Source organism: Phyllobates terribilis, unplaced genomic scaffold (assembly GCF_046119375.1).
Source record: "Phyllobates terribilis strain yellow unplaced genomic scaffold, ASM4611937v1 Scaffold_11__3_contigs__length_659146591, whole genome shotgun sequence".
Taxonomy (NCBI): domain Eukaryota; kingdom Metazoa; phylum Chordata; class Amphibia; order Anura; family Dendrobatidae; genus Phyllobates; species Phyllobates terribilis.
This window is the reverse complement of record NW_027362771.1, coordinates 282,225,813-282,247,132: the sequence shown is the minus strand read 5'-3', so window position 1 is coordinate 282,247,132 and position 21,320 is coordinate 282,225,813. Positions and strand designations below refer to the sequence as shown.

The 21,320-nt window shown below is 46.0% G+C and overlaps 1 protein-coding gene across 1 annotated transcript in view; it reads left to right on the top strand.

Moving 5' to 3' along the window:
- Window positions 1-21,320, top strand: part of CAMK1D (calcium/calmodulin dependent protein kinase ID) — a 356,546-nt gene that overhangs the window by 285,883 nt on the left and 49,343 nt on the right. The window contains exons 4-5 of the mRNA XM_073652382.1: window positions 16,868-17,006; window positions 19,201-19,327. Coding sequence (XP_073508483.1) covers window positions 16,868-17,006; window positions 19,201-19,327 — 266 coding nt within the window. The remainder of the gene's footprint in view (window positions 1-16,867; window positions 17,007-19,200; window positions 19,328-21,320) is intronic.

Sequence of the window (21,320 nt, the reverse complement as noted above, 5' to 3'; positions counted from 1 at the left end):
GCATCCTGTACAGCAGTGGATGCTGGATGGCATGATGACTTTACTACTCCCTCTAGTGATAATTTCCTGATGAAACGTTAATTTTATCAAATCTACAGCAAGAAGCCGAATACCTGACATATCACTAGAATCAGGGTCTCTGTCTCTACATTATGCTGCTCTCAAATTAAGTGGCAAAAACCTGGTGGCAGATTCCCTTTAAAGTAGCTCCTTGAAAATACATTCATCACAAAGTGTACCCCTGCTGAGATCCCCAGAAATCAGTGGTAAACCGTAAGTAAAACAGGCAATACGTATTCTGTCTCCCTGCGTCGTCACCACAAGGGAAATTAAACATAGTCCATTCAGATTAATGGGGTCTCTGCATACTGCCGGACAAGACAGGTCCTTCAAAGCGAGAGAAGCGCTCTACAGTGATATGAGGGTCCTGAACAGAAAGTCTTGCTCTAACCCAGGAGTCCCAAAATGGTTTATATCAAAATGTATTTTCTTAACTAGACAGCTCCCTTTAGATTACAATATTTTTAGGTCTCATAGCCCCAGTTTCTGCTATGAGAAAGTGATGTCACTTAATAATGATACTAATATATATTCAAAACTTTTTAATTTCCTCAAATTAATTTTGTTTTTATTAAAACATATTTTTCTGAAAAATCTCATTATTAGGATTGTTGGTGCAAAAAAAGTGTGCCTAATTTATTCAATCATCACAAATCCAGATGCACATATTTATCAGTAACAGATGTTGGCAGCTTTACTGAAATCATGTCTATACAATATTGTCACTGGTTTCTTTAGCCACCAGCGAAACAGCTCAGAGATTCATATATGTCAGCATGGTGTTAGTGCTCCCCCTGCTGTATAATTTGTAGTAGAGCCACAAATTAAGTCTGATGTACCGTACTTATTTCATGGGAATGCTTTTATTACTAAAGCGAGAGAAATGTTGATGAAGAGATAAAAATAAATTTTTTAGACTTTGTTCATAAGTCCTTTTTACTCTGTGTACAGCGTCCTTCTATAGGACTTTGTTAATCCGACTTATACCAAGAGTGTTCTTTTAGATTTTGTTCTAGGATATGCACCTGCATACATTTTTTCAACTGTACTGAAAAGAAAATGAATATAACTACTGCAAAGAAACATATATAACATGGTATATGGTGCTTTTATGTGGGACTTTATATGATACCAATTAATAAACTCATGAGTTCAAATCTATAATGCAACAGTAATTTAGAAATGATCAGGAAAATTTCTGCAGCGTTTCTGCACCTCTTGGCAGTAAAAACGCTGCAGAAAATCCACAGCATTTTTTATGCGTTTTTTGATGCGTTTTTGCCTGCGGATTTGCCATGCGTTTTATCCAATGCATTGTATAGAAAAAATGCACAAAGAATGGACATGCTGCTTCTTTTGCTGTACGTGAAATTCAGTCAGGAAAAATCCTGATCATGTGCACAGAGCTTGCAAAATGTCATAGGAAACCATAGGATAAGGTTTGCAATGCGTTTTTGGCCCATTTCTGCGCTGAAAAAACGCACCAAAAACGCACTGTGTGCACATAGCCTTATAGTAATAAAATATCAACTTTATTAATTCATTGAATCAATAAAGTCACTTAAAATACACAAAGAGTAAAAATTAAGAAGGCACTTGATGCACAAGAGTGGCAAAGGTAAGATTTATACATATAACAGCCTGAACCAGGCTATGCAGTATATTAAGTAATAGTCCGATACACCAAAATACAAACAGCATGCTTGCAATCATAGTACTTATCAATTGCACCACTGTGGTGAGAATATCTAGGAAAAAGCAAAGTGAAGGACAGTGTCATAGAGAAAAAATTTAAATCCATACAGACATCTCCAGGAAGGGAGCATGTCCCCCTCACATTGAACATATGGGGAAGTGAGAAAAACTAATTATAACAGGTAAGAGGGAAAAAGAGCAAACACCTCAATCTCAATTGAAGTAGCAGCCCCCTGTAGTGGTTAGGTAATTACAGCAGGGAGATTTGCTTGGATACAGACAACCAGTCTGTGATTCATTTATGCAGAGGAGAAGAACTGTCTTCCCAAGCATAATCTTCCTCTCATTACATCATCTTTCATAGACACTCTGTTTCCGGTGACCAGTGATGAAAATTGGGATTTGCATTAATCCGATAATTAAGGGGGATATATTTTCAGCGTCGTGGCAAAGGGACGAACAGAACACATTCACTCGCATCACTGTAAGGCCATTCTAACTCTTCCAACTTAACGGTTGGATGGATAATGCTATCCAGGCCATGTTTGATCTCCATGTAACGATTAAATCGTGATAAGAAATATGTTGGTTGACAATATCTACCGGCTGGGACCTTCATGGGTGAAGATATCCTGTAAGTTGAGGATCTCATAAAACAGACCTAGCATATCCCACAGTCAGCCCCCACATGACCTCATCAAGGGGAGGTATGTGGGTGTAAACTTGAGCTAATAAAAAGCAGTTTTGAGTTTGGGTCACTGTTCATTCTGGAAGTCATAGTTCGCTGTCAGAGTGGTCCATTTTTCCAATCGGAGTGCTTCCATCTGCTAAGTTCTGAGCTATTACCGTGACATCATGTTTAGTAATTCTCTTCCGTTATTCCTTTTTATTTTATGTAATTTCAGATATTCATATCGTTTTGTTCCCATTTTGTATCATCTTTGTATATTTTTATAAACACTGCCTACCTTTTTGCATTAAATATATAAAATTTAATAGCTCTGTTTCTCTTGCTCTGTAAACTACACCCCTGAAGCCATACGCTACCTGTAACGGGTGTCCAATCGGTCTGTATAAACGATTGGTGGTGGCAACTAATGGTTCTTTTTGTTATTGTGGAGCTGGCAGTGACCGTACCTGGGTATATGTATATATTCCATGCATTGGAATCGGATGGGTATATACCATACGCTTACTGTGAGTTCCCCCTAGTAGTGGAAGCAGCCGCGGCCTCAAACATCACTCATCACTCAATTGCGTAATTGTCCTGATGATTGGAGGCAGCTGAGTTGCGTTTCCTTGACAACTGGTGGCAGCGATGGGATCTGCGTGATCTCTCCGGTGTCATCTGTGACAAAGGGGTAGCAGTGGTGGCATCTGTGCGACCCCCTGGCTGTTATCAGTGACAGACGGTATTCTCCGAGTGACCCATAACTCTCAAGGTATGTTTCGCCACAAAGGCTTCATCCGGTGGTGAGTAATATTGGGTCTTTAGCATACTTATAGAATACTGGTATATGACACTTAAAGGAATATTCCCATCTCCAAGATCCTATCCCAATATGTAGTAGGTATAATAATAATAATATTAGCAAATATCTCCAATTAGAAATATAGTATAGTATTTTTGATTCGCTATCTCTCTTTCCTCATGTGCAGGCATCGCAGGACCTTAGGTATCCATGGTTACGACCACTAGCAGCTAACTAACTGTGACTTTATCAGTGGACGTAACCATGGATACCTAAGGTCCTGCAATGCCTGCACATGAGGTAAGAGAGATAGCGAATCAGAAAAAATATACTACATTTCTAATTGTAGGTATTTGCTAATATTATTATTATTACACCTACTACATACTGGGATAGGATCTTGGAGACGGGAATACCCCTTTAATTCTTCTTAATATTTAATCGCCTTTATTTAGTTAAATCTAATAGGCCTAACATGGTTTAATAAATATAAAAACTATGCTTGCCTCCCATGCCGGCCCCGCTCTTCCACACTAAATACTGTTTACTCTCCCAGTCTCCTGTCATCAACATCTAGCTAAGGACATCATGTGACCTCTGCAGCCAATTAGCGACCATTGATCGACTACAGCCTTAACATTTCATTCAAACAAGAGGAAACATTTCTCTTCCTGATTTGACAAAATGCAAAGGCTGCAGCAGGTCAGCAGCCGCTGATTGGCTGCAGCGGTCATAGGATGGTCCATACCAGATGTTGATACTGAGAGACCAGCATTGTGCAAAGAAGTAGCAATGGTTCGGGAACTGAGTATAGGTTATTTTTTTTTGTTTCTTAAACCAACATGGGTCCATTATGTGTAACTTTTAAAATAAGGGACAACCACTTTACAAAATTTGAATTATGATGCTATAAAAAATTCTGATGACAATTTCATCTCACAAATAAAGAATATTTGCTCCTTCTCTGCACAGACATTTCATACCTGCTTTTCAGAAGAGTGTAACAAGTTTTTTAACAAGTAAATGTATTAATTTACCCTACGGATACATTTTAATAACAAAGCATTTTGGCCACCAGATGGCTCTACACGTGTATACAGATTGTTGTATTTGGTTGTGTCCACAGTCTTGAAACCTCTTACTAACAGATGGAGGATGTTTCTGCTGCATTCTTTACCTAAATATTCATGAACATAAGTAAGGCTTATTCTGGGCTTGCTCATTAGAATCCTGGTAAGATGATACATTAGTACAATTACCATCAAACAAAGTAAATACGGTATATACATTTATAATGACCAGCTTCAATGCCAAATAACCTCAATGTCTCCAAATTAAAACCTATTATATCATCATTGCATGTACAGTACAGACCAAAAGTTTGGACACACCTTCTCATTTAAAGATTTTTCTGTATTTTCATGACTATGAAAATTGTACATTCACACTGAAGGCATCAAAACTATGAATTGACACATCTGGAATTATATACTTAACAAAAAAGTGTGAAACAACTGAAAGTATGCCTTATATTCTAGGATCTTCAAAGTAGCCACCTTTTGCTTTGATGACTGCTTTGCACACTCTTGGCATTCTCTTGATGAGCATCAAGAGGTAGTCACCGGAAATGGTCTTCCAACAAACTTGAAGGAGTTCCTAGAGATGCTTAGCACTTGTTGGCCCTTTTGCCTTCATTCTGCGGTCCAGCTCACCCCAAACCATCTCGATTGGGTTCAGGTCTGGTGACTGTGGAGGCCAGGTCATCTGGCGTAGCACCTCATAACTCTCCACCTTGGTCAAATAGCCCTTACACAGCCTGGAGGTGTGTTTGGGGTCATTTTCCTGTTGAAAAATAAATGATGATCCAACTAAACGCAAACCGGATGGAATAGCATGCCGCTGCAAGATGCTGTGGTAGCCATGCTGGTTCAGTATGCCTTAAATTTTGAATAAATCCCCAACAGTGTCACCAGCAAAGCACCCCCACACCATCACACCTCCTCCTCCATGCTTCACGGTGGGAACCAGGCATGTAGAGTCCATCCATTCACCTTTTCTGCGTCGCACAAAGACACGGTGTTTGGAACCAAAGATCTCAAAGTTGGACTCATCAGACCAAAGCACAGATTTCCACTGGTCTAATGTCCATTCCTTGTGTTCTTTAACCCAAACAAGTCTCTTCTGCTTGTTGCCTGTCCTTAGCAGTGGTTTCCTAGCAGCTATTTTACCATGAAGGCCTGCTGCACAAAGTCTCCTCTTAACAGTTGTTGAAGAGATGTGTCTGCTGCTACAACTCTGTGTGGCATTGATCTGGTCTCTAATCTGAGCTGCTGTTAACCTGCGATTTCTGAGGCTGGTGACTCGGATAAACTTATCCTCAGAAGCAGAGGTGACTCTTGGTCTTCCTTTCCTGGGGCGGTCCTCATGTGAGCCAGTTTCTTTGTAGCGCTTGATGGTTTTTGCAACTGCACTTGGGGACACTTTCAAAGTTTGCCCAATTTTTTGGACTGACTGACCTTCATTTCTTAAAGTAATGATGGCCACTCGTTTTTCTTTACTTAGCTGCTTTTTTCTTGCCTTAATACAAATTCTAAGAGTCTATTCAGTAGGACTATCAGCTGTGTATCCACCTGACTTCTGCACAACACAACTGATGGTCCCAACCCCATTTATAAGGCAAGAAATCCCACTTATTAAACCTGACAGGGCACACCTGTGGAGTGAAAACCATTTCCAGTGACTACCTCTTGAAGCTCATCAAGAGAATGCCAAGAGTGTGCAAAGCAGTGATCAAAGCAAAAGGTGGCTACTTTGAATAACCTAGAATATAAGACATATTTTCAGTTGTTTCACACTTTTTTGTTAAGTATATAATTCCAGATGTGTTAATTCATAGTTTTGATGCCTTCAATGTGAATGTACAATCTTCATAGTCATGAAAATACAGAAAAATCTTTAAATGAGAAGGTGTGTCCAAACTTTTGGTCTGTACTGTATGTATCAATGAAATCCAAATAAAGCACTGTAAGAAATCTGCCTTAATATTTGTATCATGTTTTCTGTGTTCCCACTATCATTCTAGCTTTATGGAGTTATTATAAAAGTCTTGATTTTACATTTTGCTGCTAGGACATTCTCACATTCTTTTGGGAAATAATGGTAGGGATGATAAAATTTGCCCCCACTTTGTTAGTTTGATAGTTTGCCAAAATCAAGGAAACAACAGTTGAAAGAAAGCATTATTAACATCTTAATGAGTAACTCTACCCCTGTCTGCACAGTCCAGGCAGTGTTTTATGCTTCCTACCAATGGCGTAACTAGAATCCGATGGGCCCTGGTGCAAAATTTGGACCTTGGCCCCCACCTGCATGTTGGTCAGGTGTATGAGCCCTTGTAGATTTCTAGATCCTATGAAGACATTCTTGTTTGCCCCCATATAATAATTTCCCCATCCTGGCTCCTTCTTGTAATAATCTCCCTTATCCTGTGCCCCTTCCAGTAATAATATCCCCATCCTGGCTTCTACCAATAATAATGCCCCATCCTGGGCCCCATGCTATAACATTTTCCCCCATCCTGTGCCCCTTCGTGGTATAATGTCCACCATCATTGTATAATGTTACCCATTCTGGCATAATGTCCCCATTCTGGTATAATGTCCCCATCCTGGAATAATGACCCCATTGTGGTATAGTGTCCCTATTCTGGTATATTGTCCCCATTCTTGTAAAATCCCCATGTTGGGCCCCTTCTATTCTGCTCCAGCAAATCTTCTCCAGCACATTTTAAAAACAAACAAATGATTATTATCAACTTCCTCTGCTCCCACAACTTGCTGCATCCTCTTCTGTAGCCGGTGGACGAGCTGGCAGCTGACTTCGGTGTGCCGTCATGGGCAGTGCATGACGTCACTGCCATGCGCGCAGCTGGTGGGCGTGTATTGCAGTGCAAGGAGCCGGTGGGTTTCTGCTCTGCAATACATTTCATCAGAATATACATCCGAGGACGCACATCCAGGTGAAATTGTTGGCAGCGGGCACCCTACTGGCACGGGCCTGGTTGCGGTCACACTCTCTGCAACTGCAGTCATTACGCCCCTGCTTCGGAAATTGCTCCAGCCATGCAGTGCCAATTTGCTAATATCTATTCACACTTTCCGTATTTTCTATGATATCACATAACCAGCACTATGCTCTGTCATCCACTGAGGGCTATATTCTGGATGTCACAAGTGATGTCATGTATACAGAAAGAGGAATACGCCCGTGGAGCGTATTTGCGCATACACATGGGCACTTTTTCACTGCTTGCAGGCCGGCTCATTTTTCAAATGTGGAAGCATCAAGATGGTCCCTGTACATGAAGTAGGTGGGATTATAAAGAGAGAACAAGGCATAGATAGCACTGACTGAGAAGCTAGGCTAGGCATGATGGGAAATATAATACACTTAACGAGATACTGACGTGGCTAGAAGCTCTGCTTGTTAACACATGGGTACATGGTGGTGAGATCAGGAAAAGGTTTAGGGGAGCTTGGGAACATTCCAGGAACTAGAGTAATTTTCTTGCGGTTTCTAGTGCAATGAGCAGCCACATATCAGTCTCTATCAGCACTCTGCCCCAGGACCACCAGGCCACTTCTACTCCTCCCCTGCCTACATTATCGCTATTTGTCCTGCTTTCTCTCTTGCATTAGGTGGCACTTGCAGTTTAGCTGGTATCTCTGGGACATATAGTCATCCTGAGCTCAAATACCTCCTGGTCGCTACAACTGCTCTAGACCACACACTAAAGCACTATCACTTTTATAATCTTTTGCCCTGTAATGGCCATGTTTATTAGCTGCTCAGAGATCTACTTCTTCTGTAGTGAGAAACGTCACGCACAGAATTTATGCTTTTATGAGATTGTGTGACACCCCAGGGGTCTGGTTGCCACAGTGATAGAGATATTACGTCTGAGAGCAGGTGGGAGGTCTCTTGGTCAGGGATCCTATGCATGCCACACCTCCTGCTCAGTCCTGGGAGGGGAAGAACTTCCCCTATATAAACCTAGGGCTGAGGCAGGGTTAGTGAGTAGAGAAGAAGTAGAGACAGAGAAGCAGATATAGGAAAAGAACATCAGGAGCTCTGTGGGAACAGTGCTACAAGGAGTCAGGGGCTGGCAGCTGCAGAGCTCGCCCTGACTGAGAAGTATCACCGGACCCGGAGTCCGAGGCTGTGGGGACTAATCTCTACCCAGCAGCAGAAACCGACCGGCAGGGGATTGCAGGTCCTCTGGCCCAGAAACCCGAAGGCACGGTCACACACGTGGGACCAGCACCGCCATCGTGGAGCGAAAGCCATTAGAAGGCCCCGAGTCACCGGCCATACGGGTGAGCACCACACGGTACACTCAGGGACGTGGGCTACTTTTACCCGCCTCTAGCAAGGTAGCCAGAAGAGTACAGTTAGTTGGGAAGGCCTACAACTCCGCCTGGCCAGGGGAGATCCCATCTGCTCAAGGACTGACCAGGCCCCGATTGCTAGCAAGTACTCCGGGAGGGTCTATCTTTGTCACCAGTAAAGACCCTGAACTACACCGCATCGTCTCTGAGTGGTTCCTGCTACCCCCATCATCCACGTCGGCTGCCCTGAGGCCATACCCCTCCCGTTGGGGGTTATACCATCCACGCTGCACCATCCTTCCACTGGCCTCAGCGGTCTGCCCTGCAGCGGCAGCTCCATAGCTGCATTCAACGGGTGGCGTAGTCATCCACCATCCACTGCTAATAGACTGCCACTTAGTCTGACTCCCTGGGCACGGACCGGGTCACCGCCACGAGACTACTACCCCCCATCTGATCCGACTCCGGGTATGCTCCCGCGTGCGCAACGCTGCGCGACTCAGGCCCAGGGGCGCGTCAATTGTCTATTAGGGGCCTCAGCTCCACTGATGATAGCATGCTTGTAACATGTAACCAGGAGAGGACACAGATAGAAGAGGGCTCCCGCGTGCGCAACGCTGCGCGACTCAGGCCCAGGGGCGCGTCAACTTTTGGCGTAGTCGGCAGGATTTCGTGCCCGCAACCACCGGGTACTGCGTGCCTGAAAAAGAGACTTTTAAAACTTACCATCCGTGAAGTTTTCCCGCCATCCGGCGCCATCTTCAGCCTTCTTCCCGCCATCCGTGAAGATTCCCGCCATCCGGCGCCATCTTCAGCCTTCTTCTCGCCATCCGTGAGGTTTTCCCGCCATCCGGCGCCATCTTCAGCCTTCTTCCCGCCATCCGTGGAGTTTTCCCGCCATTGGCCGCCATCTTGAAGACGCCGCGTGGGAAGAAGAGGGGCGTGGACTCCGGAAGCGCGCGAGAACTGAAGCCCCGCCTCACGTCCGGACGTTGCGTAAGGTCCTGGAAGGAGCCCAGCAGACGCCGACGTCACAGGAGCGCGACGGAAGGTCCTCAACCCTGACGATCCACTGCGGAGCCGCAGCCTACGGAAGAGGATCATCGCAAGGTAGGCCACGGTCCACTAGGGGGGAGAAGGATGTCGGATACGGAGGAGGGCTTCACCGCTTCAACCCCCGCCAGCGCCACCGCTGTTGCGGTCATGCCTTTCACCATGCCCTATATCCCGGGGGCAGCCTGGCTACCCCAGTACTCAGGGGAGTCCCATACCCTGCATGACTTTAGAGAAAAGCTGGATAGCCTCTTCCAGGTGTACCCCCTCACAGAGGAGCAAAAAGTGAGCATCCTGGTGGCCCAACTAACCGGGGCAGCCCAAAGGGAGGTAAAGTCCTGGCCACCTGGGGGGAGGACTGTCGCAGGGATACTAACCCGGCTGAGGGACACCTTTGATACCCACACCTCAGCCGAGATTAAGCTTAGATTCTACGGGTGCAAACAGCGGGCACATGAGAGTATAAGGGACTATGCCCTAAACCTACAAGAGGCCCTGAGAGCCATTAAGCAGACCGACCCTGACGGCGTGGGAGACGAGGACAGGCTGTTGACTGAACAATTTATAGAGGGTTTATATTGCAATGCCCACCGAACCCAGTTGCGGGCAATGGCCTTACAGGACCCTCATCTGGGATTTGCACAGTTCAAGGACAGAGCCATCCGGGTGCTTCGAGAACCGGCACCAGGTGGCGTTGTGACCCACAGACGCCCCACTACCACTTACCACCAGGAGGCGGCGCCCTTGTCGGCAGGGCCTGTGGGAGCTGATGCGCAGGCTTTGAACAATGACCCGGCTCCAGACCTGCACCATCAGGTCCAAGAGCTAGCTAAAAGCGTTGCTGCGCTAACCCGAACTGTGCAGTCTTTACAGGTTTCCACACCAGGGAAGATCCAGCTGGCATCCGGACCGGAGGACATCCCGTGGCGTCGACCAAGGAGGACCCCACCGGCCAGAGGAAGACCCAGCGACCGATACAACGAGGACGGACGACCCATCTGCCGCCGCTGCAATCAACCCGGACATATGGCAAGGTACTGTCCTTTAAACTGGCACAACCTGGGGTAGAGGGCCAACCCCCAGGAAAAAGATCACCAGGCCCATCGAACTGGCGCGACAAATATGTGGGAGGACGTCCAGTCTTACCCGTGGTACTGGATGGCATTCCTATGAGTGCCCTGCTGGACACCGGGTCACAGGTCACCACCATCCCGTACGTGCTCTTCAAGCAGTACTGGAATGACTCGGATATCACCCGCTACCCTGACGACGACTTGAGTATCATCGCCAGCAATGGTCAGCCCGTGCCACAGATTGGATTTAAAGAGGTGACCATTAAAATCGGTAGAGTCGAATTGGCAGCACAGGGACTGATCATTGTAGACATTGACAAACACGAGAGTCACCCAAAGATAACTCTAGGAACTAATGTAATTGAAAATTGTCTTGCAGAGGTGATTTTCCTTTTACAGCAGGTTGCCAAGAACGCCAGCTCCGGCCAGCAGCGAGTGCTCCAGAAAGAGATCCGGGCACTGATGCGACGGCAACAGCTAGAACTCTCCGGTGGTGAGATTGGTAGCGTGCGAATGTGTGACCCTTTCCCTATTGCCATGCCCCCAAAAAGTGAAATGATGATTTGGTGCCGGGCAGCTATTGGTCTGAGAGGTAGAGATTACCAGGCAATGGTACAACCAGTTTACTCAGACAGTAGGCCCACCATTTTGACAGCACGGGGGGTGGTCAATGTACGCCATGGGAGGGTGCCCGTTCGCATAATAAATATCGGGAAGAGGGAAGTGTACCTGCCCCGGTATGCCACGCTAGCCAAATTGTATACCATCAATCAAGATTCCATACAGTCCGTAGAACCCTTGCCTCCATCTTCCCCGGAGGAAGGTAACGGCTCTAAGAAAACGATGGAGGACTGGTGTCAGCAACTACATTTGGGTACTGACTCCACTCCCTCACACCAGAAACAGGGAGTCTATCGGGTGGTTCAAGAGTACGAGAGAGTGTTTAGTAAACACCCGTTAGACTTCGGGCGAGTCAAGGGGGTAGAACACCACATCCCCACGGGAGACCATCCTCCCATAAAAGAGAGGTATCGACCCGTACCCCCTGCACACTACCAACACGCCAAGGGGATGCTTAGAGACATGAAGGAGGCTGGGGTGATCAGGGATAGCTGTAGCCCCTGGGCAGCTCCACTAGTCTTAGTCAAAAAGAAAGACAACACCATGAGGATGTGTGTAGATTACCGGAAAATCAACCGTATCACACACAAGGATGCGTACCCCTTACCAAGGATAGAGGAGTCTTTGGCTGCTTTAAGATCTGCTAACTTCTTCTCTACCTTGGATCTCACTAGTGGGTACTGGCAGGTTCCTGTAGCAGAGGCGGACCGGGAGAAGACCGCATTCACCACCCCGATGGGACTTAGCGAGTTTACCTGCATGCCGTTCGGACTCTGCAACGCACCAGGAACCTTCCAACGATTAATGGAGTGCTGTCTGGGCCACAGAAACTTCGAGACGGTCTTGTTGTACCTGGACGATGTCATCGTATATTCCAAGACGTATGAGGACCACCTGAAACACCTGGCGGAAGTGTTCGAAGCTCTGGCAAGCTACGGCCTAAAGGTGAAACCCTCCAAGTGTCACCTCCTGAAACCAAAGGTGCAGTACCTGGGACACGTGGTGAGCGCTGACGGAGTGGCTCCCGACCCTGATAAGATCACCGCAATTAAGGAATGGCCAAGTCCCTCCAGTGTAAAAGAAGTGCGGCAGTTCCTCGGGTTGGTAGGCTATTACCGCAGATTCATCCCCGGTTTCACCAAAAAGGCAGCTCCTATGCAGGACCTCCTGATAGGCCAGTCCCGGAAGGCCAAGAACCAGAAGCCACCCTTCAGATGGGAGAAGTTAGAAGAAGAGTCCTTCCGCCAGCTGAAGATGGCCCTCACGGGGGATGAAATCCTGGCGTACCCTGATTACAGCCAGCCCTTTATCCTCTACACCGGTGCAAGTAACATCGGGCTAGGAGCCGTGCTGTCCCAGATCCAGCAGGGGAAAGAACGAGTAATCGCTTACGCCAGCCGAAAACTGCGACCCACCGAGAGAAACCCTGAGAATTACAGCTCATTTAAGCTAGAGTTCCTGGCAGTGGTGTGGGCAGTCACCGAACGCTTTAAGCACTACCTCGCTTCTTCCCGGTTCATCGTGTACACGGATAACAACCCGTTGACACACCTGGACACGGCAAGACTCGGTGCCCTAGAGCAGAGATGGATGGCCCGTCTGTCCAACTACGAGTTCACAATCAAATACCGGGCAGGACGCTCCAATACCAACGCGGACGCCCTGTCCAGGATGCCAAACCTACCGGACGTAGGAGAAGATCCAGAGGGACTGGAAGAAGTTGAACTCCCCGCGTTCCACCGTCATGGGACTATCCAGTATTCCCATCGGGTAAAGAGTAAGCAAGCCGCTACGTTTAACCCCTTGCCTCACTACAACTGGGAGGAAACGCAAGACAGTGACCCTGCCGTCCGACTGGTGAAGGAGATGCTGACTCGGCCAGAGGCTCGCCTTGACCCAGACGCTCCGGAGGAAGCCAAGCAACTATGGGCTGAGAAGAGTCGACTGTTCCTTTACAAGGGGAAGTTGTGCCGCAGAATGGTTAACTCCCGGACGCATGAACTAATCTGGCAAGTAGTGGTGCCACGAAGAGACGCAGCCATGGTGATGGAGGCATACCACGACGGGGCTGGACACTTCGGATGGAAGAAACTGGAGTTCCTGCTGCGCGAGCGGTTTCACTGGGTAGGCATGAGGGGAACCATCGAGAGGTGGTGCAGAGACTGTGGCCCGTGCAACCTAAGAAGGAAGGACCGTGCCAGCCAGAAGACTCCCCTGCAGTCCATCGTCACCCGGCAGCCGTTGGAACTGGTAGCCTTGGATCATGTAAAACTGACCCCAAGCAGAAGTGGCTACGTCTACGCACTAACCATCGTGGATCACTACTCCCGGTTCTTGGTTGTCGTCCCCGTCAAGGACTTAACAGCTCGAACAGCAGCTAGAGCCTTCCAGCAGCATTTCTGCCGTCCACACGGGTACCCGGACCAAGTGTTGACAGACCAGGGACCTGCCTTTGAAGCGGAGGTCTTCCAAGAATTCTGCACTCTGTATGGCTGCCGGAAGATAAGGACAACACCCTATCATCCGCAAACTAATGGACTTTGTGAGAAAATGAACCAGGTGGTAATGGATCTTCTGAAAACGTTGCCCCTGGAAGAACGCAGTCTGTGGCCTGAGAAGCTGCCCGATCTGGTGGACCTATACAACCACATCCCGGTAGGTTCCACCAACTGTACCCCGGCTTACCTAATGAGGGCGAGACCTGGTAAGTTACCTGTTGACCTGGAAATGGGAGTCCTGACACCCGAGGACACTTCACCAGAAGCAGACTGGGACACAGAGAGGCAGCAGCAGTACCGGAGAGTACAGGAGAGTGTGGAGCGAAGTCTCTGTCAGGCTAGGGAAAGACAAGAGAAAACTTACAACCAGTATGCTCCCGCTGTTCCCCTGGTACCCGGAGAGCAGGTCTTGAAGAGAAAAAGACGGCTCCACAAGTTGGACGACCAGTGGGAGAAGGACCCGTACACCGTACTGCCCTCAAGCCACGACAACCCAAAGGTCTGTACCATCAGTAAAGACGAAGGGGAAACCACGACCATTGTATCCCGGGATCACCTGAAGAAGTGTCCCGAACAGCTACGGAACCCTGAAGAGGAACAAGAAGACCCTCGACCCGTAGAGGAAAGGGAAGACATGGTTAGTACTGTGCTCGGAGACTTCCCTCGGTCTTGGACTCAAGTCAATGGCGCAGTTGTGGTACCCGTACTCACCTTCCTCCAACCAGCATCCCAAGCACCTACGGAGCGACAGGTAGAGCTGGAAGAGCAGCCGGTCCAGGAGGCAGAAGACTCCACACAAGCAGAACAGGAGGATCAACCCTCTGCTTATAGTGAGCCTGCCGTACCCCTAGTGAGCCAAGGAGCCGGTAGACAGCTGCCCAGTTTACCCTTGACAGCTCCTACACCCTGTAGTTCAGGGCTAGACAGTCAGCTCCGTAGGTCCACTAGGGCCACTAGAGGCCAGTTACCCGCACGTTGGAGGATTTGAAGTGTATAAATTGTCTTATTTGTGGTTACCTGTTTTTCTTGTTGCTTGTGTATAATTATGTGTTTCTAGTTGTTTATAGGAGTCTTTGGTGGATTTACCGGGAATCCTGTGTACATAGTTGGACCGTAACCCAGGACGGACTAAAGACTGTTAAGGACTCGGGGTAGGACAGACCCCTACCTGGTTACGTCTCCCTGTTTTGGTGAAATGGACACCTTGCTTTTCTTCAAAAACTGCACCCGGTTGCGGACACGCCGTGACCATCTTTATATGTTTTTCTTATTGTACTATTATTGTTTATACCTTGTTATGTTTTTCCAAAAATATGTTTAGTCCCGGAGTACTAAATTTCACTAGGGGGGAATGTGACACCCCAGGGGTCTGGTTGCCACAGTGATAGAGATATTACGTCTGAGAGCAGGTGGGAGGTCTCTTGGTCAGGGATCCTATGCATGCCACACCTCCTGCTCAGTCCTGGGAGGGGAAGAACTTCCCCTATATAAACCTAGGGCTGAGGCAGGGTTAGTGAGTAGAGAAGAAGTAGAGACAGAGAAGCAGATATAGGAAAAGAACATCAGGAGCTCTGTGGGAACAGTGCTACAAGGAGTCAGGGGCTGGCAGCTGCAGAGCTCGCCCTGACTGAGAAGTATCACCGGACCCGGAGTCCGAGGCTGTGGGGACTAATCTCTACCCAGCAGCAGAAACCGACCGGCAGGGGATTGCAGGTCCTCTGGCCCAGAAACCCGAAGGCACGGTCACACACGTGGGACCAGCACCGCCATCGTGGAGCGGAAGCCATTAGAAGGCCCCGAGTCACCGGCCATACGGGTGAGCACCACACGGTACACTCAGGGACGTGGGCTACTTTTACCCGCCTCTAGCAAGGTAGCCAGAAGAGTACAGTTAGTTGGGAAGGCCTACAACTCCGCCTGGCCAGGGGAGATCCCATCTGCTCAAGGACTGACCAGGCCCCGATTGCTAGCAAGTACTCCGGGAGGGTCTATCTTTGTCACCAGTAAAGACCCTGAACTACACCGCATCGTCTCTGAGTGGTTCCTGCTACCCCCATCATCCACGTCGGCTGCCCTGAGGCCATACCCCTCCCGTTGGGGGTTATACCATCCACGCTGCACCATCCTTCCACTGGCCTCAGCGGTCTGCCCTGCAGCGGCAGCTCCATAGCTGCATTCAACGGGTGGCGTAGTCATCCACCATCCACTGCTAATAGACTGCCACTTAGTCTGACTCCCTGGGCACGGACCGGGTCACCGCCACGAGACTACTACCCCCCATCTGATCCGACTCCGGGTATGCTCCCGCGTGCGCAACGCTGCGCGACTCAGGCCCAGGGGCGCGTCAATTGTCTATTAGGGGCCTCAGCTCCACTGATGATAGCATGCTTGTAACATGTAACCAGGAGAGGACACAGATAGAAGAGGGCCCCTGTGCAAAACCAGTATATGGGCCCTTTGTAGTTCAGTAGCTCATCATAATGCACAATTCCATTTGCTTTGGTGGTAGATGTCCCCCATCCTTACCTCTTGGGCCTCTGTTCACCAATGGTATGTCCGCCCCTGCATGTAACCTAAATATTTGAGTCGTGAATGTTCCATAAGGGATAAAATGTTTGGGTTTACGACATGGTTATTAATTCCAACAGTGTTAAGTGTTCTCAGATCATCTGAAATGGGTCCCTGTGATCCTTAAATTCCAACTAATTAACTGCTAAGCACGTTTTAATATTATTAATTTTTAATATCTCTAACCTCTAGACTCATTATGTGCCTTTATATTTTCAGATGTTAATCAAGTTTATTGGTAGTAGATATCTAGTTATTACAGTGAGGTAGAGCTTTAATTAAAACCCAGGAGCTAAGACTTACAGTAATTTGTTTCTAAGGCCCACAAAAGGAAGGCTGTAAACATCTATAAATTATGTAGCACTTAGACTCCACTGGTATTGATTCAGAATGATAATTTAGTACAGTAGGCGGTTAACTGTTTAACCCTTTTCTTTCAGGGTGTCCGGTGGAGAGCTGTTTGACCGAATAGTTGAAAAAGGGTTTTATACTGAGAAAGATGCAAGCACTCTCATCCGACAGGTGTTAGATGCTGTCTTCTATCTTCACAGACTTGGAATTGTACACAGAGACCTAAAGGTAAGATTTCACATGAAACATACAGGTACAGCGAATTTTCTGGAAAGAGAATTAGAATGTTTCCAAATCGAAGAGGGTCCAAGATGCTGGACAACACAACTGATCCAACTATATAGTGGATATAGCGTAAAAATCTGCCTCTCCTTTTCTCTGGAGAGGCAATTTGCATATTAAAGATCCCAGAGGAGCATTGCATGGCGAATAAGCCTCCTTACCGTGGCATGCCAGAGCTGGTGTGTCACTCTCCATAAGGAGAAACGCTACCCCTTAGACCTCAGTCCAGAGCCGCTCACCTAGCCAAATCACTTCTCATACTTTGCACTGACGAGGGGCAATATCCTGAAACACCGTGTCTGCAAATTGAGATTCTGATTTGGCTTTTATCCTAAGTCATATTGCACGACTCGTTAAAGGGTTGATTGTGACTTGTAGGATTGCTGCTTCCAATAGGTGGCGCTATAGAGTACAAGTCCTCTTTTTCTCTGAAGAGGCAATTTGCATATGTTTCTCCTTGAAAACTCTTTTAAGGGGTTGTCCCATGTGACACAAAAACTTTTAGATTAAATCAGCCTTCTAGCACCCCCAGTGAAGCAGCCCATAACTGGCCAAACATTTCCCCTACTGTGTCTGTTGCCTGGTAAATGTGTATGGAGGCCGTTTATCTGAATGGTCATCTATGCAATTCACAGACAACAGTTCTGGTGGACTCTCCTGCAGTCAGCATGCCAATTGCACGCTCCCTCAAAACTTGCGACACCTGTGGGATTGTGCTGTGTGATAAAACTGCACATTTTAGAGTGGCCTTTTATTGTGGGCATCCTAAGGCACATGTGTGCAATAATCATGTTGTCTAATCAGCATCTGGATATGTAACACCTATGCAATAATCAGCATCTGGATATGTAACACCTGTGCAATAATCAGCATCTGGATATGTCACACCTGTGCAATAATCAGCATCTGGATATGTCACACCTGTGCAATAATCAGCATCTGGATATGCCACACCTGTGAAATAATCAGCAGCTGGATATGCCACACCTGTGCAATAATCAGCAGCTGGATATGCCACACCTGTGCAGTAATCAGCATCTGGATATGTCACACCTGTGCAATAATCAGCATCTGGATATGCCACACCTGTGAAATAATCAGCAGCTGGATATGCCACACCTGTGCAATAATCAGCAGCTGGATATGTCACACCTGTGCAATAATTAGCATCTGGATATGCCACACCTGTGCAATAATCAGCATCTGGATATGCCACACCTGTGCAATAATCAGCGTCTGGATATGTCACACCTGTGCAGTAATCAGCATCTGGATATGCCACACCTGTGCAATAATCAGTATCTGGATATGTCACACCTGTGCAATAATCAGCATCTCGATATGTCACACCTGTGCAATAACAATGCTGTCTAATCAGCATCTGGATAGGACACACCTGTGCAATAATATGTATCTGGATATGTCACACCTGTGCAATAATCAGCATCTGGATATGTCACACCTGTGCAATAATCAGCATCTGGATATGTCACACCTGTGCAATAATCAGCATCTCGATATGTCACACCTGTGCAATAACCAGCATCTGGATATGCCACACCTGTGCAATAATCAGCATCTCGATATGTCACACCTGTGCAATAACCATGCTGTCTAATCAGCATCTGGATAGGACACACCTGTGAGGTGGATGTATTATCTCGGCAAAGGAGAAGAGCTCACTAACACAGATTTACACAAATTTGTGAACAATATTTGAGAGAAAAAGGTCTTTTGTGTACATAGAAAAAGTCTTAGATCTTCGAGTTCAGCTCATGAAAAGTGGGAGCAAAAACAAAAGTGTTATGTTTATATTTTTGTTCAGCCTAATATGATTATTGCAATATAGTAAGAGGATAAAAACGTTGATGGGAGGAGGAGTGCTTCTTTAACCATCTTTCCCCAGTCCTTCTTTAAAAAGTTAAACCATTAATATTTGTAGTAAAAGCCATGTAGGAGAGAAATAAACCTATCAGACAGGTGAAGATAACTATCAGTTTAGAGCGTATTCTTATTGATATCAATGCGATTTATGTAGATATTAGTGCCACTAAATGACCAGAAGGGCAGAAAGGTGGGAACTCACCTAGTTGTGTTTTGCATATGAATTCCTTTTTTTTCCTATTTTTTCTCTCTTTAGCCTGAAAATCTATTATATTTTAGTCAAGAAGGAGAGTCAAAAATTATGATAAGTGATTTTGGTCTCTCAAAGATGGAAGGTAAAGGAGATGTGATGTCCACAGCCTGTGGAACGCCGGGGTATGTTGGTAAGTGACGCATTGTTCAGTTGACATGCAGATGAAAATGCAAATGTAGCAAGCGTTAAAGAAGTTCTATACTACTTGGACAACTCCTGGTCATACCCCACGCTTAGCCCCAAGTAGTGGACAACCCCTTTAAATTGACAGCCAGTGCTCTCTATTAATACAGTGCACTAATGTAATACTAAGGGTATAGATAGAAAGTTGCAACCTTCAAATTGTGGCTTTCCTGCCTTTGTGAAACTTTAGCTCCATGAATGCCCAAATAATAATTAATAGTTTTCAATACAGAGTTGCCTACAAAATAAAAATTCGGATAAAAACATGGGAACCCTGAGAATATACCCTTAGACTAGGTTCTGGCGTTAAAACGTAAATGACATGTAACATTTCTATGTCAGATTTATTCCATAAAGTCTTCATCTATGTGATGTGATCTATGTAAGTGGGTCATTCATTAATTCTTGCCACACAACAAGGATATTTGGAAAAGCTCTTCCGACTAAGATGTGGCATAATGTAAGTGTCTGTGACAAGCACAATCAGAAACTTCAGGTCAGGGAAACCTCATTTAGGTGGCATTTTATGTATGTTGACTACAATGCCTCTCAGAATTTTGCCACAGTAATTAAAAAAATTACAGCTATATAGATGTGAATTTTACTTTAAAATTGGATCCAGCTCAGTGATTTTTGTCTTGTGACTTTGGATTGTATTTGTGGTTAGTATAAACTACAATTTGTCTAGATACAAAATATGGACAAAAGTTTTAGGACGATTACACATTATGCCAACAGAAGCTTTTATGGCATCCAATTATAAATATTATAAATCCATAATATGGAGTTTGTCCTCTTTTTGCAGCTTAACCACTTTCACTCTTCTGGGAAGGTTTCTACAAGATTCTGATGTGTGTCTGTGGGAATTTTTGCCATCCAAATAAGCACTTGTGAGGCCAGACACTGAAATTAGACAAAAGGGCCTGTCTCACAATCTCCGTTCTAGCTCATCATCCCTATAGTGTTGGGTGGGGTAGAGGTCAGGGCTGTGTGTGGAACAGTCAAGCTCTTCCTTACCAGCTCACCCAACCAGGCCTTTATGGACTTTGCTTTGTGCATCAGGGTACAGTTAAGCTGGAACCAAAAAGGACCTTTCCAAAATATTCCTGGAAAGTTGTAAGCATACAATTCTCCACAATATCTTTTGTATACTGAAGCTTTAGCGTTTCCATTTACTGGAACTCAGAAACGCATGGAAAAACAACCCCGTAGCACTATCTCTTCTCCACCAGTTGATGCAATGCAGTTTGGAGCCTGCAGTTATTCAGTCAGCAGAGTGATGGTTGCTTTTAGGCACTTTGTGACCTTGCTCTGTAACGTTGTGTGATTACCATTTTATGGACGGGCTGTGGTTCTGGTTCTTAAACGCTTACACTTTTGAATGATGCCACCCTCAATTGATAATAGATTTGGAAGGGAATACATTTCACAAACTGTCTTGTTACATTGGTGGCTCCTATAGCTGAATAGACACATTAATCACAATTGGGGTTTTTTTGTAGATTTTTTTTTTGATGTGCCGAAAAACATTTTTAAGTGTTTTTTATATATTTTTTACAAATGTTTTTTTCTGGGATTTTTATGATAAACATGCTTTTCCTAGAATCAAAGCACAACAGTAATTAAAATATATTGAATATTTACAGCATTATATTTCTGACACATTTCTCACAATGATCACATTCAGTTGCTGAATTCAGTTGCTAACCTGCTTTTTCTTTGCTTTGTGAAGTGTATTAGACCTTTTCTACTGGGTACACTGCTCCGCACACATTAGGAGGGAGATATATTAAACCTTTTCTATTGGGAACACTGCTCCACACACATGGGGAAGATGTATTAAAATTGAGGTAAAGTAATATTGTAAATAAAGGCTGCGAACGCAAAAGTTTCTATAGGAAACTCATCCCCTTTAAAATAGGTTTTAACACTGTTACGCT